The sequence below is a fragment of the Passer montanus genome, unplaced genomic scaffold (genome assembly GCF_014805655.1).
Source record: "Passer montanus isolate IOZ18808 unplaced genomic scaffold, ASM1480565v1 scaffold157, whole genome shotgun sequence".
NCBI classification, from domain to species: domain Eukaryota; kingdom Metazoa; phylum Chordata; class Aves; order Passeriformes; family Passeridae; genus Passer; species Passer montanus.
Window position 1 is genome coordinate 217,448 of NW_024362827.1, and position 26,248 is coordinate 243,695.

A 26,248-nucleotide genomic window follows, 5' to 3' on the forward strand; every position below is an offset into this window, starting at 1 on the left:
TGGGATGGGATGAGATAGGATGGGATCCGTGGGATGGGATGGGATGGGATCTGTGGGATGGGATGGGGTGGGATCCATGGGATGGGTAGGATGGGATTCATGGGATGGGATGGGGTCTGTGGGATGGGATGGGATCTGTGGGATGGGATGGGATCTGTGGGATGGGATGGGGTCTGTGGGATGGGATGGGGTGGGATCCATGGGATGGGATGGGGTCTGTGGGATGGGATGGGATCTGTGGGATGGGATGGGATCTGTGGGATGGGATGGGATCTGTGGGATGGGATGGGGTGGGATCCATGGGATGGGATCTATGGGATGGGATGAGCCAGGCACGAAGCCAAGGATCCTTTTCAGGTTTGCTGTTGGAGCTTCCCAGGATGTTCCGCCCCTGTTTCATCTGGGATTTTCAGGCAAACATCCCCCTGTGCTGTTTTTGGAGCCGTGGCAGCTCGGGGTGGCCAGTGCTGCACCCCAGATTTTGGGGCTGAACTGCCAAAGGACAGGTGTGGGGACTTCCAGGCATGGCAATCCCAAAGATTCTGAATGGGAATGTTGGGGTGGGTGACGTGGCTGCTCCTGGAGCACAAGGAGCGGCTGGGTCACACCTGAGCCAAAAAACCACCCCAGATCCCACTGGCACCTGGCTGGCCTCTGGGTGGGCACCGCTGGGTGTGAGGAACACCCTGCCCACCCTGCCCCGTGTCCCCGCGGGTGCCACCAGAGCTTGTCCCAGCCCTGTGCCATCTCCCGGGGCTGCTCCGAGTCCCTTCCCACCTTCTCCCGGGCACAGCCGTGCGCAGGGTGGGAAAAGCTCTCGGATGAGGCGGCGACAGCGGCAGCGGGGCCCGGGGACACCGCGGTCACCGCCGTGGCCGCCAGCTGGAATTCCCCCGGCAGCTCCTGGAAACGCTCCTTTCATCCCAGCCCCGAGTTCCGCAGCCTCCGCGCCCCCCCGGCAGCCCCCCACCACCACTGCGGCTCTTTCATCCCTGCAGCCCTTTCAGCCCGGTCTGGCCATTCCCGGGGCCCCCGCCCCGCCCTGCCCGGCCCCGCGGGGCTTTGGGGCGGCTGGAAGTGACCTCGGCCGCGCTTTGCTGGGAAATGTCATTTTTGGGGGGTGACTTCAGCCCCGCAGGGTGTGGGAGCGGGGCTGGAGTCCTGGAGTCCGGGAGGAACCCCCGGAGGTGAATTGTCCTGGAGGATGGAGGGGTTGTTCTGTGGGTTTATATCCACTGATCCAGGTTTTTCTGGGATAATCCCAGCCTGGGCCCTTCTCCTGCTGGTCCTGGGGGAAACTGGTGCTTCCCACTGCTGCATCCCGGGGCTGCAATCATCGCCAAAGGACAGGTGTAGGGACTTTCAGCCATGGAATTGGGCATTCCCGAGGATTTTTCATGGGAATGCTGGGGTGGGTGAGGTGTCTGAGCCTCTCTGGGTCACCCCAGGCTTGGCTCCCCCTCACCCGGGGGCTGCTTTGGGATCCACATCCCCGCCGAGCGCCCTGAGAAAGGGGGGAAAAGGGAATTTTGGGGTGAGCTGGCTGGGGGAGCAGAGCGAGCAGCCCCAGCTCCACTCGCAGCCTTTCCCGGCAGAGCCGAGCCCTGGGCGCTCCCCTGGCCCCGGGGCCCTGAGTCACCCCCGGCAGCGGCTCCTGCCCGGGCTTGCCCCGGGAATCCCGGACCCGCCGGGCCGGCTGCGGGCTCGGGGGGACGCGGGGGGACCCCAGGGACAGCGGCGGCCACAGCCAGCTCCGGTGTCGGGAATGCAGGTTGGGATGGGGATGGATCCCCCTGGAGCTTCCCAGAGCGCAGGGAAGGGGATGGAGGCCGTGCTCATTAACAGCAGGCTCTTAATGACGCCCAGAGCAGCTCGGGGGTGCCCCCGGAGCTCTGGAATTTGGGTGTCGCCTCCCCTCTGGCCGCGGCCGAGCTCCTTTGGAGCCCTGGGATTGTTCCTTCCTGTCGGAATCTCCCCGGGTCGGTTTTCCCTTCGCCGGGTTTTGTGTCGGAGCCCTTTGTGTGTCTGACACACGGTGGGCGCAGAGCCAGGGATATTTCTGAGACATTTTGTCAGAACTTTGAGTGCCGGAACAATTAACACAACAAAGCTGAGGTGTTTCTTTGCCTCTGATTCTTTCAAAGTGTTTTTTTTTCTGTACTTTTTTTTGTAGTTATTTTTTTTAAGGTGCCTCCACAACCACCTGTTTGATTGCTGGATTTCTTTGAAGATCTGAAGGATAGAAATCCCCACATGAAAGTCCTCCCGTATTCAATGGCAGCCTGGAGCAGCCCAAAAAAAGGGGGAGAAAGCAGCGCCTGGAAACTTTGATCCCATTTTTTTTTTGAGCACAAGAAATGGCTGGGCCACTCCTGAGCCAAAAATGCAGCCCCAGACCCCAGTGGGGGCCTGGCCGGGCACTGGTGGCCACCCTGCAGCTGTGGTGATGTTTTTGGGGTGCTGGGTCCCTGCTGGAAGATTTCTCCCCTCAGGACAGCCCTGCCCATGCCGTGCCAGAGCCTCTGGGATGTGCAGGGATGGGACAGAGGGGATCCAGCACTGCTGAGCGAACCTGGGTTTGTGGGACCACCAGGACATCTCCTGTCCTTCCCATCCCATCCCTTGCAGGATCCACCCCCCCGTGCCTGCCGTGGGCTGATGGGAGCCACAAACCATAAAATCCTGGAATATCCTGAGCTGGAAGGACCCACGGGGATCGTGGAGTGAACCCTGACCACAGCCCTGGAAGGACCCACATGGATCATGGATTTAACTCCTGACCACAGCCCTGGAAGGTCCCACATGGATCATGGAGTTAGTTGCTGACCACAGCCCTGGAAGGATCCTCAGGGATCATGGATTTAACTCCTGACCACAGCCCTGGAAGGACCCACATGGATCATGGAGTTAATTGCTGACCACAGCCCTGGAAGGATCCTCAGGGATCATGGATTTAACTCCTGACCACAGCCCTGGAAGGACCCACATGGGTCATGGATTTAACTCCTGTCCACAGCCCTGGAAGGACCCTCATGGATCATGGAGTTAATTGCTGACCACAGCCCTGGAAGGATCCTCAGGGATCACGGATTTAGCTCCTGACCAAGCCCCTCATCCCAACCCCTCAGCTGCTCCCGGGACACTCCGGGCTTGCAAAAGCCACGGGCTCTCACCTCATCCCTGGGGAGCAGCCCTGACAGCGCCGTGACTCAGGGGGCCCTGTGGGTCCCCAGGGGTTGTGACACCTCCTGTCACACCACGTCACCGCCATGGCATCACTGCCATGGCACCTCCACGATGGTGTCACCACAAGGGCATCACCGTGATGGCATCACCACCATGGCATCACTGTGATGGCATCTCCATGATGGCATCTTCACGATGGCATCACTGCCATGGCACCTCCACCATGGCATCTCCGTGATGGCACCTCCACCATGGCACCTCCACGATGGCATCACCTCCCTGGCATCTCCACGCTGCCCAGGCTGGCACCCCCTGGGCTCTGTGTGCAGGGAAACCCACGGGGACCCCAACCCTGCTGCTCTGGGCTGGGGCTGCCCGGGGTGGGCACGGAGCTGCTGCCAGCCTGCCCGGGGGGTGCAGAAGGTTCCAGAACCCTCTGCCCACAGCTGCTGCTGCCTCATCGGGCTCCTCCGTGGCCGTGGCAGCGCTGGTGCCGCGGCTCACACGGGAAGGGAGAGTGGCACCACGGCAGCTGCAGGCCAGGGCGGCTTTCCCAGCGGATCTCCTGCCTGGGAACGCAGAGCAGCAGCCAGACAGGTTTCTGCAAAGGGCTGGGCTGGCGGATCCCGAATTTGGGATGCTGGTGCCCAGCCAATCCCGCCTGGCAGTCCTGACCATCCCGCGGGGCATCTCCAGGCACCCGAGCACCCGCGGGACCCCGCCTTGTGCAGCTGGAAACGGCGACCCGCAGCTCCCGAGGGCCTGGGGGCTGCTCCCCCCGCTCTCCCCGCTCCCCCAGCCCGGCTGGCTCTGGATCCCGCCGGGAATTCCCTGAGAGCCGGGCTGGGCTCCGGCCGCGCCCGCTTTTGCGAGCAGCAGCCGGGGGAAGCGGCGGAGCCGGCTCCGGCGGGGAGCAGCGCGCTGGCAGCCTGGCACGGCGACAGCTCCTGGGTGTGCCACCCGCCCGCCGGGCCGGGGCAGCCGCGCTCGCCCGGCCAGCGGGGCCGGTTCCCCGCCGAGCCCCGCGGCCTCCCGTGCCCGCTCCGCACGCGTGGGAAGGGCTTGGGAAGGCAGCGGGGAGAAATTCCCATGGAACAGCCATCCCATGCTCCGTGCTGGAGGGACAGATGGGGGCTCTGCGGGCTGCGACAGCCGCAGGAGCCGGGGAAGGGCTGGGCTGGGCCACGGTGGGCTCTAGGGAAAGGTTCTTCCCGCTGAAAAGGCGCCCCAGGGAATGGTCACTGTTCCAAACCTTCCAGAGCTCCAGGAATGTTTGGGAAAAGCTCTCAGGGTGGGATTTGGGGGTTGTTCTGTGCAGGGCCAGGAGCTGGGTCAGTGATCCCGGTGGGTTCTTCCAGCTCAGGACATTCCAGCATCTCTCTTTTTCCATCGTGGTGTTTTCATCGCCAGAGCCTTCACTCTGATACTTGCGTTCCTGAGGAGAAATGGGAAGTTGGGATGTCTGAGCTCATCTCAGGGATGCACAGGGTGGGATTTTGGCATCTCCATCGCCCCGCGGGTCCCTCGGGGAGCCCCGCGATCACATCAGTGATTTCCCTCTGATCTCCCGTCTCTCGCTGCCGCCCCCTCCCCTGCAGCCCCTCCAGCCCGGCTTTGATCCGGGAAGCAGCAATTGATCCTCCTTATCTTTATTGTGGGGCAGACATTCCCGGCACTGCCCTTAATTAAATTCCTCCTCATTTTCCTCCGCGAGCCTCTCCCCCCGCACAAACCCAGGCGAGGGTTTGTTTTTAAACCCGTAATTAAAGGATGGGATCGGCCACGAGTGGGACGCGTGCTGGGGGACGGCTCGGGGGGCTGCTGGGGACCCTGTGGGGCTGGCACTGGTCACAGCGGCCGTGGTGGCACTGACACTGGCCACAGTGACATGGCGGTGGCCCACAGTGGCACTGGGACAATTCATGGTGGCACTGGCACCGGTCACAGTGACATGGCGGTGGCCCACAGTGGCACTGGGACAATTCATGGTGGCACTGGCACTGGCCACAGTGACACGGCGGTGGCCCACAGTGACACGGGGATGGCCCACGGTGGCACTGGCACTGGCCCTGGTGGCACTGGCACTGGTCACAGTGACATGGAGGTGGCCCACAGTGCCACTGTGGCACTGGCCAGGGTGGCATTGACACTGGCACCTGCCACGGTGGCCCTGTCACTTGTCACAGCAACACGGGGAGGGCTCACTGTAGCCCAGGCACTGACTGTGGTGGCACAGGCACAAATGGTGCTGGCCCTGGCACTGGTCATGGTGGCCCTGGCACTGCCGGGGTGGCCCTGGCACTGGTCATGGTGGCCCTGGCACTGGTCACGGTGGCCCTGGCACTGATCACGGTGGCCCTGGCACTGATCACGGTGGCCCTGGCTCTGGTCATGGTGGCCCTGGCTCTGGTCACGGTGGCCCTGGCTCTGGTCACGGTGGCCCTGGCACTGCCGCGGGGGCCCTGCCACTGGTCATGGTGGCCCTGGCTCTGGTCACGGTGGCCCTGGCTCTGGTCAGGGGGGCCCTGGCACTGCCGGGGTGGCCCTGGCTCTGGTCATGGTGGCCCTGGCTCTGGTCACGGTGGCCCTGGCTCTGGTCACGGTGGCTCTGGCACTGCCGGGGTGGCCCTGGCTCTGGTCATGGTGGCCCTGGCTCTGGTCACGGTGGCCCTGGCCGCTCCAGGTGAGCGCAGCCCGCGGCTCTGGCCGCTTTGAGCTCTTCCGCTCGGAAATGTCTCCCGAGCCTGGCCCGCAGGGCAGGGAGCATTTTTCACGCGGATCAGCCCAAACTGCCCCGGAGACAGCGCAGGAATGCGAGGCATGCTATCCTGGTACCGGCTCTGCTTCTTACGGCCTAAGCTCGGCCACGCCGCCGGGGGAGGGGACAGCCGGGCACCGCCGTGTCCCCGGTGCTGGCTGCCAACACTCCCCAATCCCTTCATCCTCCTCCTCCTCCTCCTCCTGCTCGGGAGCTGTGCCCAGCGCTGTGCCCGGGTGGGTGAGGGTCTCCGCGCCCCTCGGGGGGTGAGGGTGAGCCCCTCCGGGTGCCTGGACATCCCGAGGGGACAGCACGGGGACATTTTGGGGGTCCTGCCAGCGGTGGGGACATTTTATGGCGCGGCTGAAAGCAGGAGCACAGCGCCGGGAGAGAAATCGGCGCCTGGCTTCGTCTGCGCCGGACACCGAGCGGTGACACGGGACAGGGACAGCGCTGGCCCCACCCTGCACCAGCTGGGCACGCCGGGGCACCCTCGGCATGCGGCAGGCCACCCCAGACAGGGGACAGAGCGACATCCAGCCGCGCCACCCCGGTGCCGCCCGGGCTGTCCCCGGATGTCCCCAGCGAGCTCTGTCCCCGCTGCGTGCCCCAACCCCTGCATGTGCCACCCCAGGGGGTGGCCGAGCCCACGAGGGTCCCCGTGGCCGGTGGCAGGAGCCCGGCGTGGCCCGCGGGGACATTCCCCGTGCCCGCTGCCGGCCGGGAGCGCGGCCGCCGCTCTTACATAAAGCGCAATTAGCGGCCTGAAGGGAATTAAGGAATTCCTGCCGGGCTGACGTCAAAGCTTCACCTCTGCCGCACAAAGGGGGCCCTTGTGAGCCCCCCCTGACCCCGCGGGGACAAGGCGAGTCCTCAGGGAGCCCCGCGTGCCGTGCGGGGATTGTCCCCAGCCCAGCGCCGGTGTCACCGGAGCTCCCGGCGGGCTGGGCTGGCCGTGGCTCGGTGCCAGGCCCTGTGCCAGCTGCTCGAGGGGCAGCGGGGATGCGGACAGCCGGACATGGGGACAGCAGGACCATGAGATCCCGAAATTCCCGCCGGGATGGGATCCCCGGCTGGAGGAGCTCCTGTGGCTGCCCCAGCGCTGGGCCCCTCTGCGGCTGCCAGCGAGGCCACGGGGACTGGGCAGCCAATGTCCCCAAGTGCCACAGCGGTGAGGGGGTGGCAGGGCTCACACGTGGGGGCTCCGGCCCCAGAATTCCTCCACGGCGAGGGTGGGGCAGCGCGAGGGAAGTTTTGACTGGAGAGGGTCGGTTCAGATGGGATTTTGGGAGGGTGGTGAGCCCTGGGATGGATTTCCCAGAGAGGAACACTCCAGGGGAGTGCTCACAGCCAGGTCATGGGGCCTGGAGCAGCCTGGGACAGCAGAAGGTGTCCCTGGTGGCACTGGGTGGGCTTTAAGGTCCCTTCCACCCCAAACCAGCCTGTGACGTCACGATCGCTGACGCTGCGCTGCGGGCAGGAAGGGGTTAATGCGCTAATTGGGGTGAGTGACCCCACCCTGGGCCCTGCCCCTGCCCGGCCTTACGGGAAGAGGCTCGGGAGCGGCTCCGGGATCCGCGGCGGGGACCGGGGGCCCCCCTGCGGCCGTGGCGCCGCATTCCCTTCCTGGAGCATTCCCTTCCCAGAGAATCCCCTTCCCAGAGCATTCCCTTCCCAGAGAATCCCCTTCCCAGAGCATTCCCTTCCCCGAGAATCCCCTTCCTAGAGCATTCCCTTCCCGGAGCATCCCCTTCCCAGAGCATTCCCTTCTCAGAGCATCCCCTTCCCAGAGAATCCCCTTCCAGGAACATTCCCTTCCCAGAGCATCCCTTTCTCAGAGCATCCCCTTCCCACAGAAACCCCTTCCCGGAGCATTTCCTTCCTGGAGAATCCCCTTTTTAGAGCATCCCCTTCCCAGGGCATCTCCTTCCTGCAGAATCCCCTTCCAGAAACATCCGCTTCCCGGGGCATCCCCTTCCCACAGAATCCCCTTCCAGGAACATTCCCTTCCCAGAGCATCCCTTTCCCAGAGCATTCCCTTCCCCGAGAATGGGCATCCCCTTCCCTTCCCTTCCCAAAGCATTCCCTTCCCGGAGCATCCCTTTCCCAGAGCATTCCCTTCCCGGAGCATTCCCTTCCCAGATAATCCCCTTCTCAGAGCATCCCCTTCCCGGAGAATCCCCTTCCAGGAACATTCCCTTCCCAGAGCATCCCTTTCTCAGAGCATCCCCTTCCCACAGAAACCCCTTCCCGGAGCATTTCCTTCCTGGAGAATCCCCTTTTTAGAGCATCCCCTTCCCGGGGCATCCCCTTCCCACAGAAACCCCTTCCAGGAACATCCCCTTCCCACAGAAACCCCTTCCCGGGGCATCCCCTTCCCACAGAGTCACCTTCCAGGAACATCCCCTTCCCGGGGCATCCCTTTCCCAGCGCACCCACCCCGTTCCCCTTATCCCCGCTCCTGGCAGAGCCCCCTCCCCGCAGCCCTGCCCAGCGCTGAGGTTTTTCCCCATTTCCTCGCAGGGCTGGGGCAGCTCAGGGCCCCGGGCTCCCGGCCGGGCTCAGGCAGGGCAGGGAGCCGAGCTCAGGGAATTTGGGAATTCAACTACTCACGGTTCTGTTCCTTTCGTGGGGCCAGGGCTGAGCTGGTGCGGGATGCACCCGGCTGGGAAGAGGCAGAGCAGGGAATTCTGCTGCACCTGAGGCTGGGGCAGATTCCCCAGCTCTGGGCAAGCCCCTCTTGCTCTGGTGACCATTGAGTGACCATTCCCTCCAGAGGGGACGTGCCCTGGGTGTCACCTGCAGCAAGCCTGGAGCTCCAGGGAGCCTCCAGAGAGCTCTGTCCTGGTCATACCTGTGCATCCCACCTGGCACGGCCCTGCTCCCATCCTGGAACTCCAGAGAGCTCTGTCCTGTCCCCACCTGGGCACAGCCCTGCTCCTGCCCTGGAGCTCCAGGGAGCCTCCAGGGAGCTCTGTCCTGGTCATACCTGTGCATCCCACCTGGCACAGCCCTGCTCCTGCCCTATCTTTGGGCTGAGCCTTATCTTTGCTATCAAACCTTTACCCCCTCCCAGCCCAAGAGGGGATGCAGGGACCCCGATGCGTGGCCACAGCAGGGCTTGGCTCGGCCCTGGGAGCACGGAGGAGGTGGCAGAGGGACACTCACCCCTCCCAAATGTCCCATGCCAGTCCTGGGAATCACCACTGAAAAATGTTCAGGGCCAAATTCTCACCTGGGGCCAAGTGGTTCAGGGTTTCAGAGCGAGTGGAGCAGCTGCTGTTTGCACCAGAGGAGGCCCTGACTGTGCAGGTATTTTATATATATATTTATATATATATGTGTGTGTATAGATATATTACATAAATATATAGGTATGAAATAATTTAAGAACCATCCGAGACAGCATGCTGTGCTCCGGGGTGGGGCTGGGGGGCAGCTGCTGCCCCTCCTGCCCCTGCCCCACCAGCTTGGATTCACAAATGGAAACAGAGTCTGGAATTAAATTAAAAACCGCACACACACACGACACGGGGCAGAGGCCGGACGAGTCCAGGCGTCCCTGAAGAGATCGGATCAGCTGAAGCCCAAGAGTTGGGAAGTCAGGGAATGAAACCAGTGCGGGGGTGTGGTTAGTGCCGGTGCGGTGTGCCCAGCCCCGGGGACAGCGGGGCAGCGTCACAGCCCCAGTGGCACGGGCTGGTGGGACACGCGTGTCCTGCCGTGTCTGTCGTGGCCCTGCTGTCTCCATCCCCACCTGCTTTGCGTTCGCTCAGTCCCAGGACTTGTTTCCCACCTTGGTTGTCAAGGCCGAAAGGGAAAATCCTGCCCCAGGGAATCCCTCTCCTCTCCCTGCTGGAATTCTCCCAGAGCCAGGTTTGGTCCAGCTCAATCCTTCCCCACCAACTGAAGACCCCTGGAGAAGATCTCCTTCCCGGGGACTTCAGAATGACCTTCAAAAACCACCCAAAACCCCTTAGAAAAAGCCCAAAATCACCGGCGCCTTCCAAAACTCCTCCTTGCTCCCCATCCCACCCTTCCCAACCATCCCAGAGGGATCCCAGACCCAAGAGACTGCCGTGGAGGGCCGGGAAAGCAGCCGGCCCGAGCGCGTGGAGAAGGCTCTGCACCCTCACCCCCGCGTCCCTCTCCTCGTCGGGAAACAAAACCCGGGGGCTGGCGGATCAGCTGGGGAGCAGGACGTGCTCCAGCAAGTAGCTGATGGAGTCCCAGTGCTTCCAGAGGAAGAAGAGGAAGAGGACGAGCAGGGCGGTGCTGAGGATGCGCATGCGGGTCTTCATGAGCGGCGTGATGAAGTTGGCGATGGTGGAGACGAAGACGAGCAGCACGGCCATGAGGGCCAGGATGACGTTGATGAACTTGCCCAGCAGCGCCCGGGCGTTGGCGTTCTCCACCCCCTCCAGCTGCACCACCTGCTGCTGCTGCTGCTGCAGCTCCAGCTTGGTCACCCGCGTCAGGCACGACTCCACGGCCTCCTGCCAGGGGACACAGCGGTGGCAGCGGCCCCAGGGCTGTCCCCTGAGGGATTCCCGCTTTGCTGCTGCTGCTGGGGGGCTGGGGGGTGGCTCAAAGGGGACCTGGGGACTGTGGTGGCCCACGAGTGGCTGGTCACAGCCCGGTGCTGCGGGCACGCAGCTGGACTCGCTGTGCTGTGGTGTGACAGTGACAGGACAAGGGGGAATGGAGGGCAGGGACAGAGAGGGTCTAGGGAATGAAATCCTCCCTGTGAGGAGGAACTGGGATGGAATTCCCAGAGAAGCTGTGGCTGTCCCCTCCCTGGACCAGCCTGGGATAGTGGGAGGTGTCCCTGCCCTGCCACGGGTGATTTTTAAAGTTCCTTCCAGCCCACACCAGTCTGGGATTCCCTGGTTTTGGGGACATGGTTTAGTCACCTGCCTCTTGCTGTGGCAGCACCACAGGGAGAGCCTCACCTGGAGGGTGCTGGGAGCAGGGATCCCACTGCCCCACCCTCCCTCCCAGCCCAGGGCCTGTCCCTCACCCTGGAGGGAGCAGAGGGGGCTGAGCCCTCCCACAGCCCTACCTGGATGTCCCGTGCCCTCTCGTAGGACTGGTAGGCCACCTTCTCCTCCATGCTGGCCAGCTCCTGCTTCAGGTTGGTCATCTCGTTCTGGTGCAGCTCCGTCAGGTCGTTCAGCTGCTCCTCCAGGCGCTCGTACCTGCGCAGGGCAGCCGGGCTGGGACGTGTCCCCGAGACCCCCCTGGCACTGGGGACACCACCCAGCCCCTCCCACCCTCCCCTGGTTGTGGGAAAACCTCTGTGGAGGTCTGGCAGTGAGGAGGGCTGTGGCTCCCCGCGTCTCCTGGCTGGACAAGCCCAGGAGGGCGGCTGGTGGTCCCCCAAGCGCCACCCCGGGTGACACCTCCCCTGGCCCTACCTGTAGCGCTCCTCCTGCAAGCACTGGGTCATGTAGGTGTAATCCCGCTGCAGCTGGGCCTTCAGGTCCTCCATGGAGTCCTCCAGGTGCGACTGGCTGTCCTTGATCTCCCGCAGCTCCTCCAGGATGGTGTCGAAGCTGTTGTGGTGGCTGTCCAGCGTGTTGGACTTGGGGCTCCCCAAGCCGCCGGGCCCCGCCCCGGAGTTGCTGCCGCCAGCGGAGCCCGAGGTGGCACTGGAGCACTCGTCATCGCTGCCGTACTTGGGGCTGGACACCAGCGTGGCGCTGCCGCTCAGCGCGCGCGAGGCCTCCTCGGGGTGCCCGTCGTCCAGCGTGTCCTTCAGGTGCGCGATGTTGTCGGCGCTGCCGAACTTGTTGCGGATCAGGCTGGCGAACTCCCGCGGCTTGGACACCACGGCCGTGTGGGTGGCCTGGGAGAGCCCCGAGAGGCCGCCCTTGACCCCTTCCACCACGCCGCCGCTGAAGCCGCTGATGCTGGAGCGCACGTTGGCGCCCACGTCCTTCAGCCCTTGGTGCATGTCCCGGAAAACATCCTTGGGCTGGCGGGTGGGGCCGTTCTGCTCGATCTCCTTCAGCTTCTTGTGGTAGTGCTCCAGCTTCTTGTGCAGCTGCGCGATGGTCTGCGCCGACTTCTGGTTCTTCTTCTCGAACACCTGCTTGATGCGCGACGCCTGCTGCTTGTCGGCGTTGTTGGCCAGCTTCAGGTACTCGGCCACGTTGTCATCGCGCGCCTCCTGCTCGATCTTGATCTGCTCCGTGATCTTGAGGATCTTCTGGTGCAGGTGCTCGATGGCGGCTTTGGTGCGCTGAGGGTCGGGGGTGCCATCGGGCACGTCCAGGCACACGGGGCCCTCGGCGTCGCCGTGCCCGGCGCCCGCGGGCAGGTTCAGGGTGGTCACGTCGCCCTTGTCCAGCTGGCGGGGAAGAAAAAGGAGGGAGATGCTCAGGGGAGGGAGGAAAAACCCCAGGAATGGGAGGGGACAGGAGGGAACCGGGCGGGGGATGCACGGGAGAGGCAGGGGAATGATTAACTGGAGAGGCTGGGGGAGTTTTCCGGTTGGTTGGAGATCTCCCAGCCACGCCAGCACTGCTGGAATCCCAGGAATACACCAGGTTACCCCCAGGAACACACCAGCTGATCCCAGGGACACACCAGGTGACCCCAGAACACAGCAGATGAACCCAGAACACCCCAGTTGATCCCAGGGACACCCCAGATGACCCCAGAACACAGCAGATGAACCCAGGAATACACCAGGTGACCCCCAGGAACACACCAGCTGATCCCAGGGACACCCCAGCTGATCCCAGGGACACCCCAGATGACCCCAGAACACAGCAGATGAACCCAGAACACCCCAGTTGATCCCAGGGACACACCAGTTGATCCCAGGCATGCCCCAGGTGATCCCAGGAACACTCCAGGTGACCCCAGAACACAAGAGGTGACCCCAGAACACTCCTGTTTATCCCAGGAATACACCAGTTGATCCCAGGGACACACCAGGGGACCCCAGAACACCCCAGCTGATCCCAGGAATATCCCAGTTGATCCCAGGGACACACCAGGTGACCCCAGAACACACCAGCTGATCCCAGGAACATCCCAGTTGATCCCAGGGACACCCCAGTAGACGAGCACAGCAGCTGCTCAACCCCCAGCTCCAGCTGGGGTTCAGGGCTGGATTCTCCCAGTGGAATCCAGCAAGGAGCAGCCACTGGCTCTGCCTTTCCACCCTCACCTCGTGCACAGATGGGATTTCTCCAGCCAGGCAGGAAAAAGGAGTGAGGAAAACCAGGATTCGTCACCAAATCTCTGCCCAAACCTGCCCAGAGCACAAGGACGGAGCAGCCCAGAGGTATTTCTGTCCTGCTTTCAGCCAGGACACACCCCAAAGTTCTCCACTGAATCCCAGTTTCTGGGAGGCTGGGGACAGCTGCTGCTCCCAGAGCTGCAGGTGCAGGCTCTCCTCTGCTTTTCCAAGCTCCCTCACCTGGCAGTGCCAAGCTCCTCTTGCAAACACCAGCTGCCACCGCAGGAAATTTGGACAAATGCCAAAATTCCATTTTACAGATGGCAAAACTGGAGCTTTGGGAGAGGAAATCGCCCGCCTGAAGCCACATTTGCAGAGCCTGGACTGCGACCCAGGCCCTGCCTCGTGCTCTCCAACCTGGACGTGCTGCTTGGCCAGTTGGGAAAAAAGAAATAAATGTAAAAATCCCTAAATCTTCCCAGTTGCTGGGTTTTATATGCAGATTCTTATGCAAAACCTCCCTGGTTGTGTAAATGGCTCCTGGCTCCTAATTAAGAGCTGCTTGAAAGTTAAATACTCTTGGCAGACCTGAATAATTTCTCATTTCCATCCCACTTTCCCCGAGTGACCCTTTAATAGGGATAAAGCTGTGGGATCACTGCTTGGGAGTGTGTGATCACCAGGAAATGCAGGGGGGAAGAGGGAGCAATGTTCTCTCAAGATGCTGCTTGGGAACAATCCCATCTGGAGCAGGGCTTGGAAAAGCCAGAGCCCTCCTGTTGTTCCCTTCCATTATTCCCTTCCATCTCCTTTTTTTTCCCCCTGTTTTTTTTCGTGTCCTGCTGGGAGTCTGGGGGTGTTGGGATTTCAGCTCAGCTTCCCCCCAAGCCTCTCCCCAAAGCTTTTCCTGTCTCCTCACTGCAGAAATGATGCTGGGATGGAGCAGGGGCTGGAGGGTGGCAGCAAAAGGCCAATCCCAGCTGGGCTCACTCTGTCTGGAGCAGCAACTTTCTTAAAAAATAAAAATAAAAATGAAGTCATAACAAACTTGCGGTTTTCAGACCCCACTTCCAGGCTATTTTTAGGCTGGGCCCTCCACGGAGGGTTTTGCTTTGGTTTCTTATCACGAGGCAGAAATTAGAAACAGCAGGAAACAGACTTTTTGCCCAGATGTGCAATTCTCTGGACAGAAAAGGGAAAAAGTGACCGTGGCAAAGGAAAAGGCAGCTCTGGAGAGGCCCAAAGGGGAAACACCCGCTGGGGAGGGGAGGGAAAAGTTGCTCAAACTCTGTTTCCAAAGAGGGAGTTGCCCTTTGTAAAGCCAATCTTTGGGATTGAAAAAAAAAAAAAGGTTTAAATTGGATTTTGGGAAGGAATTCGTGGCTGTGAGGGGGGTGAGATGGAATTCGCATCCCTAAAAGTGTTGGAGCAGCCTGGGATGGTGAAAGGTGTCCCTGCCCATGGCAGGGGTGGCACTGCATGGGTTTTATGGTCCCCCCTAACCCAAACCAGTCTGGAATTCCATGATTTATCCACAGGATTCCATCTGGGATGGGCAGGGAACAGCGCTGGGCTGAAACCCCGCCACGCTGGGGAAGGCACACCAGGTCCTTGCTTTGAAAACAACCCCCCAAAAAAAGACAAAGTGGATCCCTGGAGCATTAACAGGCCCTGCCTGCTAAATCCCAGCGACTGTGCAGGGGATTTAAGGGGGGGATTAGGAAAAGCCACACTTTCCCTACATGCAGCAAACCCGCAAGGAATTCGTGGCTGTGAGGGGGGTGAGATGGAATTCCAATCCCTAAAAGTGGTAAGGCTGGGTTGGAGAAGCTGAAAGGTGTCCCTGCCCATGGCAGGGGTGGCACTGCATGGGTTTTATGGTCCCCCCTAACCCAAACCAGTCTGGAATTCCATGATTTATCCACAGGATTCCATCTGGGATGGGCAGGGAACAGCGCTGGGCTGAAACCCCGCCACGCTGGGGAAGGCACACCAGGTCCTTGCTTTGAAAACAACCCCCCAAAAAAAGACAAAGTGGATCCCTGGAGCATTAACAGGCCCTGCCTGCTAAATCCCAGCGACTGTGCAGGGGATTTAAGGGGGGGATTAGGAAAAGCCACACTTTCCCTACATGCAGCAAACCCGCTGGATGAAAGGCAATTTCTCCTGATGAAATCCCTGTTTTCCAGAGCTTGTTTTGCAGGCAGGCCGGCAGGGCAGAGCTGCTGTGGGATGCGGGAGGAATGCAGGACGAGGGCAGGGAAATCATTCTTATCAGCAGAGCTGAGATCTGCAAAGGGCTGGGGAGCAAACAGGGGCCACAGCTGTGCTCAGCTGTGCTCAGCTGAGAGCTGAGCCCAGGGACAGCTGGGGATGTCCCCTCAGCTCGGGGATGTCCCCTCAGCTGCGGGGTCACTGCGGGCTGAGAGCTGAGCCCAGGGACAGCTGGGGATGTCCCCTCAGCTCGGGGATGTCCCCTTAGCTTGGGGATGTCACCCCAGCTCAGGGCTGTGTCCTCTAGGTCAGGGCTGTCACCTGGGCTCAGGAATGTCACCTGGGCTTGGGGATGTCACCCCAGCTCGGGGATGTGTTCCCAGCTCGGGGATGTGTCCCCAAGCTCAGGGCTGTGTCCCCAGCTCAGGGCTGTCCCCCCAGCTCAGGGCTGTCCCCCCATCCCCCAGCTCAGGGCTGTCCCCCCAGCTCGGGGCTGTATCCCAGCTCAGGGATGTCACCCCCAGCTCAGGGCTGTGTCCCCCCAGCTCGGGGCTGTCACCCCAAGCTCAGGGCTGTGTCCCCCAGCTCAGGGCTGTCCCCCAGCTCGGGGCTGTGGCTGTCCCAGCACATCCACGCCTGGCTTTAACCCCATTCTTAAGGAATTGCACAATTGTTGCAAAGTTCAGAGCAGCACTCTGGGGAGCTGACATCACCCCCTGAATTATTCTGTTTTCTGTGCCCCGCAGCCCACGGGACACCCCGGGGATGAGCCGAGACTGTATCCAACCCCAGCAAGGACCTTCCCTACAAAGTATCACTGTGATTCCTGCCTGGAACCCATCCCGGGGACAGCACAGCCCTGGGAAGGACCATGTGCACCTTCCAGCAGGGAAAAAATAAGAACAAGTGCCACTGATGCCAAATCCAGGGCAGATCCGGGAAGCTGCTGCCCGGATCCATCAGCTCCCCCGCACAAGTGCCACCCTGCCTGGGGCACTTGGTGGCCCTGGAATGCCACCAGGGAGAGGCCACGGCCAGCACAGAGATGCAGGCGCGTGCTGGACGTGGGGAGGGGGATTTTGGGGCAGTGATTTCACGTGGCCCCCGTTCCTCAGAGCACTTTGCCAGCACAGCATCCCCAGCGCCGGTGACTGCCCGGTGTCACCGGGGCCACCACGAGCGTCCTGTCCCTGTCCCCACACGGGCTCTCAGCCCTGTGCCTCCCCGAGCTGAGCTGTTATTCCCACCAGACCCAGCCCAGGTGTTGAAAATAGCAGCGGGAGCCCTGACTCACAATCCCCGAGCCCGCAGCAGCGCCCGGGGCCGGCAGCGCCGTGTGCCCCCCTGTGCCACCCCTGGAGGGGCACAACGGGCTGGCAGCAGCTCCCCGCTCTCCTTCCCCAGCCTGACAATAATTTCCCTTACATAATGCAGGGATTAAGGCTCAGCCTTCCAGCTGCAGCAGTTTCCCACCCAGCACGGGAGGCGCTGGGGGGGTTTCGCTCTCTGTTTCCATTCCCCGAGGAACGGCGGCACCGAGACCCCCCGTGGGTCTCTCTGCCCATCCCCATCACCTCACCCGAACCCCAAAAGCTGCCAGGACCTACCTCCATGGCGGGCAGGGCTGGGGTGCCCCGGGGCTAGTTGGCTGCCCGGCCGTGTCCCCGCGCTGTCCCCAAGGCTGGCAGCGCTGCCATGGCACGATTCCCGGCTAGGGAAGGCAGCGAGGTTTTGGGGGAGCAGAAGGGAGGGAGAAGGAGGAGAAGCCTCTGGTGGACCCCGTCAGGGCTGGCCCCGCGTTCCCGGAGCGATCCTGGAGCGCTCCCCGCGGTTCCCGAGCGCTCCCCGCGGTTCCAGGAGCTCTCCCCGCGGTTCCCGGAGCGCTCCCCGCGGTTCCCGGAGCGATCCCGGAGCTCTCCCCGCGGTTCCCGGAGCGATCCCCGCGGTTCCCGGAGCTCTCCCCGCGGTTCCCGGAGCGCTCCCGACGGTTCCCGGCGCGCAGGGGGAGCGTTCCCGAGCGCTCCCCGCGGTTCCCGGAGCTCTCCCCGCTGTTCCCGAGCTCTCCCCGCGGCCCGCTGTGCCCGAGCTCCCCCCGCGTTCCCGGAGCCCTCCCCGGGTGTTCCCGAGCTCTCCCCGCGGTTCCCGGAGCGATCCCGGAGCTCTCCCCGCGGTTCCCGGAGCGATCCCCGCGGTTCCCGGAGCTCTCCCCGCGGTTCCCGGAGCGCTCCCGGCGGTTCCCGGCGCGCAGGGACGGAGGCGCTGGCTCCGGCGGGATTGCCGACTCAGGAAATCTGCCCGAGCTGTTTACAGCTCCCAGCGAGCCGAGCTTTCAGGGCTGTAATGCAAACCCCCCCGTCCCCGTGCCGGGATATTCACACGCCTCCAGCCCCATACGCTGCCTGTGCCCTGACGCAGGAGGTCGGGACGGGCTCCTGTCACCTGCTGTGTCACACAGAGGGACAGCAAAGGCTGGGAGAGGCAGCGGGAGGCATCCACAAAGGAAAAACGCGAGTGGAAACAGTCGGGGAAAAAAAAATCCTGTCACTGAGCGAGGAGAGGGAGTTAAAAACCGGGAATGAGCCACTCGTGCCAGCACCGGGAGTCAAAAACCGGGAATGAGCCACTCGTGCCAGCACCGGGAGGCGTCCTGGACCAGGACCTGGATCTGTCCCTGTCACCCCATGAGAGCGGGGGTGGCACTGACCCCATTCTGCCACGGGAGAACACACCCGGCACCAAAACCCTCGTCCCCTTCCAGCCCAGCTCCCATCCATCCCCACCGGCACAGGGAAACCTGGAAATTCCAGATTCCCTGGAAATGCCACCCCAAACCCCGCCGTGCCTACCGTGCTGCGCCCAGCCGTGCCAGGGCAGGGCGAGGACGGGGCACAGCTTCCCGGGGGTGCCACACGGAGCCGTGGGGACCGGGAGGTGACACCGCAGAGCTGCCCCCGGGGTCGGGAGGTGACACCGCAGAGCTGCCCCCGGGGCCGGGAGGTGACACCGAGCTGCCCCCGGGGGTGGCACCGGCAGGGGCTCCTCTCCTCCCGGGAGGGCAGGGGCTGCTCCTGGCCCATCCCTGGGTGCCAGGGGGGTTTGGAGCAGCCGCTCCAGCCCCGTGGGTGCCTCTGGGGTGACCAGGGCTGGTCAGCTCGGTTCTGGCCTCTGCCATAGCATCACTTCTGCTTTCAGCACGGCGGGCAGAGGTCACTTCCCGTGGCTCTTGTGCTGTCTCAGCAGGGCAGGAGAATCAGGCAGCTGCACAGGAGCGGGTGGAAAGCACCCTGCCTGCTTGCCAGTTCCCTCCTGAAGGGGCTGGGGCTGCCCCTGGAGCCCTGCTGCTTCCCCCTGTGGTTTTGGGGGCTGGGAAGTGAGTGGCTCACGCACCCCAGGGGGAAGCACCATGTCCCCCACAGCCCCTGCCAGCTCACAAACCCTGCTCCCGGCCCTGGGGAAAGGTGGAGGAGCAGGAATTTCCCAGAGGAGGCTGGTGGAGTGAGGACTGGTAAAGGTTGGGATGCTCAGGAAGAGCCAGCGCAGGCAGGCTGCTGCAAGGAGCCCTGGAGAGCATTTCTGGGACTTACTGAGGTGCTCAGGGGCTGGGCTCCCAGGAGAACAGCTGCTCCCAGCTCCCCAGCACGAGGGAAAGGGTAAAAAATCACTGCAAACAACAAAGAGCCTCGCTGCTGAATGGGCCAGGGGTAACAAACCACTGCAAACAACAAAATCGTGGCTGCAGAACGGCCCAGCCAAGCCAGGCAGAGCAGTGGGGCAGCATCTCCCCTCCCAGGGGCACAAACTCCCTGCCACAGCATGCAAAACTCTCCTGGCATGGGAAAAAAGGGAATTCTGCACAGGAATTACCCTAGAGGTTGGTGTCACGCTCCCCACCATCCTTCCCCCCAGCTGCTGTTTTTCAGGCCTGACTGTATGAGGCAAATTTAGAAATGAATACCAGCTCCCAGGCAAAGGAAACCCTGGATTTTCCACAAAATGCTGGCAGATCTGGTGTGTTCTGTGCTGGGCAGGGCAGGGTCCAGCTGCAAAGCCTTGGTCTGGGCACCAGGAGGGTCCCCACGAATACGGGGCAGGTTTGGGGCTGGGGCTTGGGCTTGGCTCTGCCTGGTGCTGGACTTAGCACGGAGAAGCAGGAATTAAAACCAGCAGGAAAACCCTCCTTGGGCTGGGAAAACCGCCCAGATGAGTTATTGGGATGCTGGTACAGATCTGCCAAACCCCACTGCTCCTCAGCATCCCACTCCCCAGGGGATTTGGTGGCTGCAGCAAATCCTCCTTGCTGGGCCTCCTCCTGCAGCTCCCAGCCTGCTGCTCACCCCCGGCCCTGCACATCCCAAATCCCTGCCTGGAGAGGGGAGCAGGGAGGGGGGAATACTCCCAAAGCCACCCAGCAATCCCAGTCCTCCAATGGTGCCAGGAGAACAAAGGGCACCGCCAAGCGCTGCCGGGCACTTCCCAAAGGGAACCCAAACAAACAAACAAACAAAGAGCCACCACTGCTCCTGGTCCCCAGCACGGCTGGGACACTGCCACCACCCCACGGGGCTCAGGGCACTCGAGGAGTGCTGTGGTACAGATGGAAAGATCCCGGGATTGTCCCTTGGGAAGCGCCAGGGTGTCCGTGCCCATGTGGAACCTGGCATTTCCCAACTGCACAGCACATCCCCCAAGCTGGGCCTGTCCCTCGTGCCCTGGCCTTGCAGGGACAGCTCTGAAGGGACAATTCAGCGAGCAGCTGAATGGGTGAAGCCATTCAGGCCCTGCCTACGCTTGGAGAATATTTGGAAGAATTCCCGCTGTTGTTTTTGCTGAAGGGAGTGACCCTGACACAGCATTAACCCCCCCAGCAGCTCAGCACCTCCAGCAGGGCTGGTGCAGCCAGGGGGGATTTTTGGGAGCTTCTGCACGGAGGATTTGAGGGGGAAGCAGGGAGAGACCGAGCCACAACCCCCAGCCAGGTGAGGAGCCACAAACAGGACACTCTGGAACCAAATCCTGCTCCCAGCCCAGAGCAGCAGCAGTGAGCTGAGAGATCACAGCATGGACACAAACCCTGCACCCCAAATCCTGCCCTGCACCCTGGGCATCCACCCCCAAATCCCCCGGGATCGCGGCGCTGCCTGCCGGGAGCGGGAGCTGCGGGTGGGCTGCAATCAACAGCCATATGTCACCGAGGCTGAGAACACCATGTCTTCACGAGGGCTGAATCAGTCGCAGAGTCTGATATTCTTCTCCTCCTGAATTAATTAAGCAGCAATCTCGGGCGTCTTTGTCTTTCCAGCTATTATCTGCTCATTCCAGAGCGCTCATCCCGACGGGAGTGAGGGAAGGAGCTCCCAGCACCAGCCCTGCCTCACAGACTCATCCCCTGCCACACGTGGGGAGTGGGAGCTCACCTGCACGCTCACACCTCCAATTCCTCCCAAAAATCCTCTCAAAACCCCCAAAACCCCTGGCATTTGTAGGTTTCTGCACCCCAGCTCACCCCTTGCGTGCCACAGGGATGTCCCAGGGGCTGGGGGGTGCAGGGGGGCAGCTTTTCACCCCCCTTCTGCTCCCTTTGGCCTGGTTCACCTCCTCCCCTGGGATTTTAGCCCCTGGGAAGGAGGGGAGGATATGCCAGAAAATCCTCCCGAGGAGATGTAGGACACTTCACCAAACTCATGGATGGGCTGGAATGAATTCCAGCTGGGGAAACTGAGGCAGCAACGAGGGAAAGCTCCTGCCTGGGGAAATTCTGCCCGGTGGGGCCAATCCTCACCCGGTCCCTGTCCCAGATGCTGGCTGAGCCCGGGTAACCGGAGCTGTGGGAGGGAGAAACCACATCCTCCCCCAGGAACCAGCTGCACGCCAGGAGGGAGCCGGGGCACGGGGGACACGAACCTTCCCTGACATCCCTGAGCCACCCCAAACCCCCGTGTCCCCCCGGGCTGGCTGCTCGGGAACTCCGGGTTTCTCCTGTAATCCGTCTGGCCCCGATATAGCCACTGACCCGGGGGAAGCTAAATTTAGCGGGATGAATCCCGCCCCGTGTCCCCAGGGCTGCTGCCCTTGAGGCAGCACAGCGCCAGGGCTGGGGCTGCAGGGACAGGTCCCCCCCAGGACACCGGGGACACTCCTGGGATGGGAACTGGAGGAGTTTGGAGCAGGGAACGGCACTTTTGGGTGATCCCATAAAAACGGGGGGCTCACAGCTCAGGGCCGGCCCGAGGGGCGGCACGAAGCCCCCCCTGCCCCCCCGGTGCCTCACAGGAGAAGCATCTGCCCGGGGAGGGGACACGGCCGGCGGTGGCAGCTGCCGCTGTCACTTGCCGAGGGACGCGGAGGGCAGCGGGCCCCACGGGTCCGGCCCCTCGCCGCCCCCGGGGGGACCTCGGCGGGTCCGGACCGGGCTGGGAACCCGCGCGGGTGACACTTGCGACGGGGACAGGCCTGGGGGGCGCGGGGAGCACGGCCGGGCAGACAGAGAGAGGGACGGAGGGAGGGAGGGAGGACGGACGGACGGAGAGAGGGTGGGAGGGGGGGAGAGAGGGACGGAGAGAGGGAAAGACGGACGGACGGAAAGAGGAACGGACAGAGAGAGGGAGGGAGGGGCGGAGGGAGAGACGGGCGTCCAAACGGACGGACAGACAAGCGGAGAAAGGGACGGACGGCCAGACAGACGGAGAGAGGGACGGATGGACGGACATACAGACGGACAAACGGACAGACAGACGGAGAGAGGGAGGGACGGACGGACGGACATACAAACGGACGGACAGACGGAGAGAGGGACGGACGGACGGAGAGAGAGACGGACGAACGGACAGACGGACAAACGGCCCCGCCGCCGTTAACGCCGCCCTCTAACGGGTCCCGCCGCCCCCGGGGCTCACCTGCGCGTGGACCATGCCGCCGTCCCCGCAGTCGGCGCAGCTCCCCGGCAGCGCCAGGCACAGCACCCCGCGGCCGCCCCGCTCCAGCTCGGGCCGCCCCGCCGGGGAGCGCGGCCCCCCGGGGGCGAGGTGCCCCGCCAGCCCCGTTAGCCCCGGCCCCGGGGGCGAGGTGCCCCGTTAGCCCCGTTAGCCCCGGGGGCTGCGGGGAGCCCCCGGCCGGGCGCTGCCGCCGCCGCTAATTCCCGAGCGCCCGGCCGCGCCTGGCGGGTCACCAGCAGGGGATTAGGGAGATCAGGGGAAAGCTCCCGGCACGCTCCCGGCGCCGTGCTGCTGCCTCCCCCGGCCCCGGCAGTGCCACTGCCGCGCTGTCACACGTGCCGCCAGCACGGCCAGCACCGGCACGGCACGGCACGGCACGGCACGGCACGGCGGGTGCCCCCCAAACGGGCCCGCCGGGGGCAAACCGCCCTCCGTGCGGGTGTTTGGGATGAAGGAATGACCCCGGCCCTGGGGAAGGAGCTCGTCCAGCCAGGAGCTCCATGGGACACACGGGAGAGCGGATTTTTGGGATGCAGGGATGATCCTGGCTGTTGGAACCCGCAGGCCCAGGGAAGGAGCTCCTCCAGCTCGGAGCTTTGTGGGACACATGGGAGAGAGGATTTTTGGGATGCAGGGATGCTCCCGGCCCCCAGGGAAGGAGCTCCTTCAGCCAAGAGCTCCACGGGACACAGGGTAGAGTGGATTTTTGGGATACAGTGGATTTTTGGGATGTTCCTGGACCCCAGGGAGGGAGCTCCTCCAGATCAGAGCTCAGTGGGACGCATGGGACTGGGATTTTCAGGATGCAGGGATGCTCCTGGCCCTGAGGAAAGAGCTCCTCCAGCCAGGAGCTCTGTGGAACACACAGAGAGAAGATTTTTGGGATGCAGGGAAGCTCCCAGCCCCAGGAAAGGAGATCCTCCAGCTCAGAGCTCCATGGGACACAGGGCAAAGTGGATTTTTGGGATGTTCCTGGATCCCAGGGAAGGAGCTCCTCCAGCTCAGTGAGACACATGGGAGAGAAGATTTGCAGGATGCAAGGATGCCCCTGGCTCTGGGGAAGGAGCTCCTCCAGCTCAGCTCTCTGGTACACATGGGATATCAGATTTTTGGGATGCAGGGATGCTCCCAGCCCCGGGGAAGGAGCTCCTCCAGCTCTGTGCCTGCAAAGCAGAGGCAGTCCCGCGGCTCTTGGAGCACAGAGGAAACCAAACCCTGTTCCCTGCTGCCAGGAGGAGCCCGGGCATTCCCGGCTCATCCCAAACTCAAGGTGGGAACAGGGAGGGGGCTGGAGGGCCGGGGAGAGGGAAAATCACAAATACCTGCCCTGCCAAGGAAGGTTTGTCCCCAGAGTGGGAACCCCAGGTGGGGGTGAGCCCTCGGCAGTGCCCCTTTTGGGGGGAGCCACAAACCCCAAAAGCCAGAAGGGGCGGCCAGCACCAAATCCCAGGCTGTGCCATAGTCCCACTGAGCCCCTCTGGATGTCCCCTGTCACCACAGGCACTCCTGGGGGGAATTAGGGGGTGCAGGGGGAGGAATTTTGTGTGCCAGGGTCCACGGGGTGAGGAACTACCGCAGGAAGAGGGAAGGCAGAACTGCAGGAACTTAATTAATTGAACAAGAAAAATTAAAAGGGAAGAAAAAAAAATCACCACTAGCTGCTCAAAAAGCACTTGCTGAGACTGAGCAATCCCATGAGGGACCCATCCAGCATCTGCTCCTCAGGGAAGGGGTGGAAAATTCAGCATGAAATCCGTGGGGAGGGTGGGAATGTCTCCTTCCCAGGAGCCCTGTGCATCCCATGGGGCTTCCAAAGGGATGGGGAACAGGGAGGAGGTGCCAGACCCCTGGGGACAAGGCAGGGGTGATGCCAACCCCCCCTCTGGAGCCCATCCCTGAGGAGAAGGAGCTGCTCTGCTGCAGGCAGGAGGCTCAGGGCTTCCTGAGGGCTCCTGGAAAACCAATCCGGCTCGGGAATATCGCGGGGCTCGTGTTTCTCTAAATAAGTTATTTTTCCACTGCCTCACAAAGGTGTTGTCTCTCTTCTTATTACTCTTTGTGTCATATGCAGTTAATTATTCATCCCCTTTCTGGGCTGCTCTGGGAGTGGACAGGGATCTGCTCTGGATGCTTCTGGCCCAGTGGGGTGGAGGTTTTGGCCATAATCCCAGTGGGATTGGGATCCTGGCAAGGCAGTGGCACAGGCCATGCCCCAGAGGAGGCCACGAGGGACAAATTTTGGCTGCAGATGCTCAAATGAACAACCTGATGCTCCTCATCACCTGGTGACATTCCAGAAGGGAGGAGCAGGGACAGCCAGGGAAGGATTGGGGTGTCCTGATTTGGGCAGAGGAGATTCTGGGCAGCTCCTTGGAAAGCTGCTGGCACAGTGACATTTTTATCCTTGGGACCACGTTCCCGTGTCCCTGTCGGAGCCTGCCTGGCCATCTCCCCAGGCTGAGCTTTTCCAATCCACTGCTGCAGCTCTCAGGTGAATGAAAAACACAAAATGATTGAATTAAAAACACAAAAAGGATTAAATTAAAAACACAAAAAGAAGGATCCTCATTTCCCTGAGAGCCACTTCAGGCTGTGGAACCCCCCCACAGCTCTGAAGGGGAGAAGCCAAGAGGGAAAATCCCCCCCTGCTCCCAGAGCACCTCTCAGCGCCTGTCCCTTGAACTCAGCGTGTGCTAATTGGGCTGGTGCATAATTAATGGCACTAAACACTAGATGGAAACACCATCCTGCCCATCAGCCCGACACAGACTGGTTTCAAAATCACTTGGGATGGGACCAAATCGCAGCAGCCAGGCTGAGCCCGGGGGTGCCTTTGGACCCCCCCATCCCATGGGAACAGGGTCGTGCCAGGACCTTTGAATCCCTCAAATCCCACCCTGGGAATTGTGTCCCTGCCTTCAGTTCCCCGTGAGAAGCCTCAGTTCCAGCAGCTCCAGGTTCCCAAGGGCTGCCACCACTGCTTGGTGCCACAGCACTGCCCTGAGGGACAGCCCTGTCCCAAGGGAATTTTGGGGTGCCCTGGCTCCCCACTCTGTTCTCGTGCTCCCCAACCCCGGTGACGCCACAGAATGCCAGGATCCCTGAGGCTGGAAAATCCCTCTGGGATTACTGAGTCCAGGCTGTGCCCGATCCCCACCCTGAGCACTCAGTGCCACCTCCAGGGACGGGCACTCCAAACCCCATGGGCAGCCCCTTCCAGCCCTTTCCAGGAGGAAATTCCTGCTGATGTCCACCCTGAGCCTCCTGAGGTATAGATCAAGGTGATGTCCCCTTATCCTGTCACTGTGGGAGCAAAGCCTGACCCCACTGCCTGCATCCCACCAGGGACTCGTGCAGAGCCCCAAAACCCTTCCAGACCTTCCTTTCCTCTGGGACAACTGCTCCGAGGTGCTTCATCTCTACCTTATCCGCCAACCGCTCATTGTGGGAGCAAAGCCTGACCCCACTGCCTGCACCCCATCAGGGACTTGATCAGAACCCCAAAACCCCTCCAGACCCCCCTGGCCTCCAGCACAACCCTTCCATCCCTACCTTATCCACCAGCTCCTTGCTGTGGGAGCAAAACCTGACTGACCCCACTACCTGCACCCCATCAGGGACTTGTGCAGAACCCCAAAACCCCTCCAGACTCCCTTTTCCTCCAGCACAATCCCTCCAAGTCACTCCATCCCTACCTTATCCACCAGCCCCTCGCTGTGGGATCAAAGCCTGACTAACCCACTGCCTGCACCCCATCAGGGACTCGTGAAGAACCCCAAAACCCCTCCAGACCTCCTTTTCCTCCAGCCCAACCCCTCCAAGGCGCTCCATCCCCACCTTATCCGCCAGCTGCTCACTGTGGGATTAAAGCCTGACGCCACTGCCTGCACCCCATCAGGGATTTGATCAGAACCCCAAAACCCCTCCAGATCCTCCAGCCCAACCCCTCCAAGGCGCTCCATCTCT

The 26,248-nt window shown here is 62.2% G+C and overlaps 1 protein-coding gene across 3 annotated transcripts in view; it reads right to left on the bottom strand.

The window, feature by feature from the left end:
• Nucleotides 1-9,249: 9,249 nt before the first annotated feature.
• The window catches only part of TMCC2 (transmembrane and coiled-coil domain family 2), a 28,921-nt gene continuing 11,922 nt past the window's right edge, over nt 9,250-26,248 (bottom strand). Inside the window, exons 1-5 of one of the 3 annotated variants that reach the window (XM_039702551.1) lie at nt 22,440-22,474; nt 22,244-22,399; nt 11,362-12,296; nt 11,007-11,142; nt 9,250-10,440 (exon numbers count right to left, since the gene is read on the bottom strand). In XM_039702551.1, the coding sequence (XP_039558485.1) occupies nt 10,129-10,440; nt 11,007-11,142; nt 11,362-12,296; nt 22,244-22,258 (1,398 nt within the window). In that variant the 5' untranslated portion in view covers nt 22,259-22,399; nt 22,440-22,474 and the 3' untranslated portion in view covers nt 9,250-10,128. Of the gene's footprint in view, nt 10,441-11,006; nt 11,143-11,361; nt 12,297-16,957; nt 17,256-22,243; nt 22,400-22,439; nt 22,475-26,248 lie in introns of those variants that run through there. The other 2 variants (XM_039702550.1, XM_039702549.1) reach the window with 2 other exon arrangements.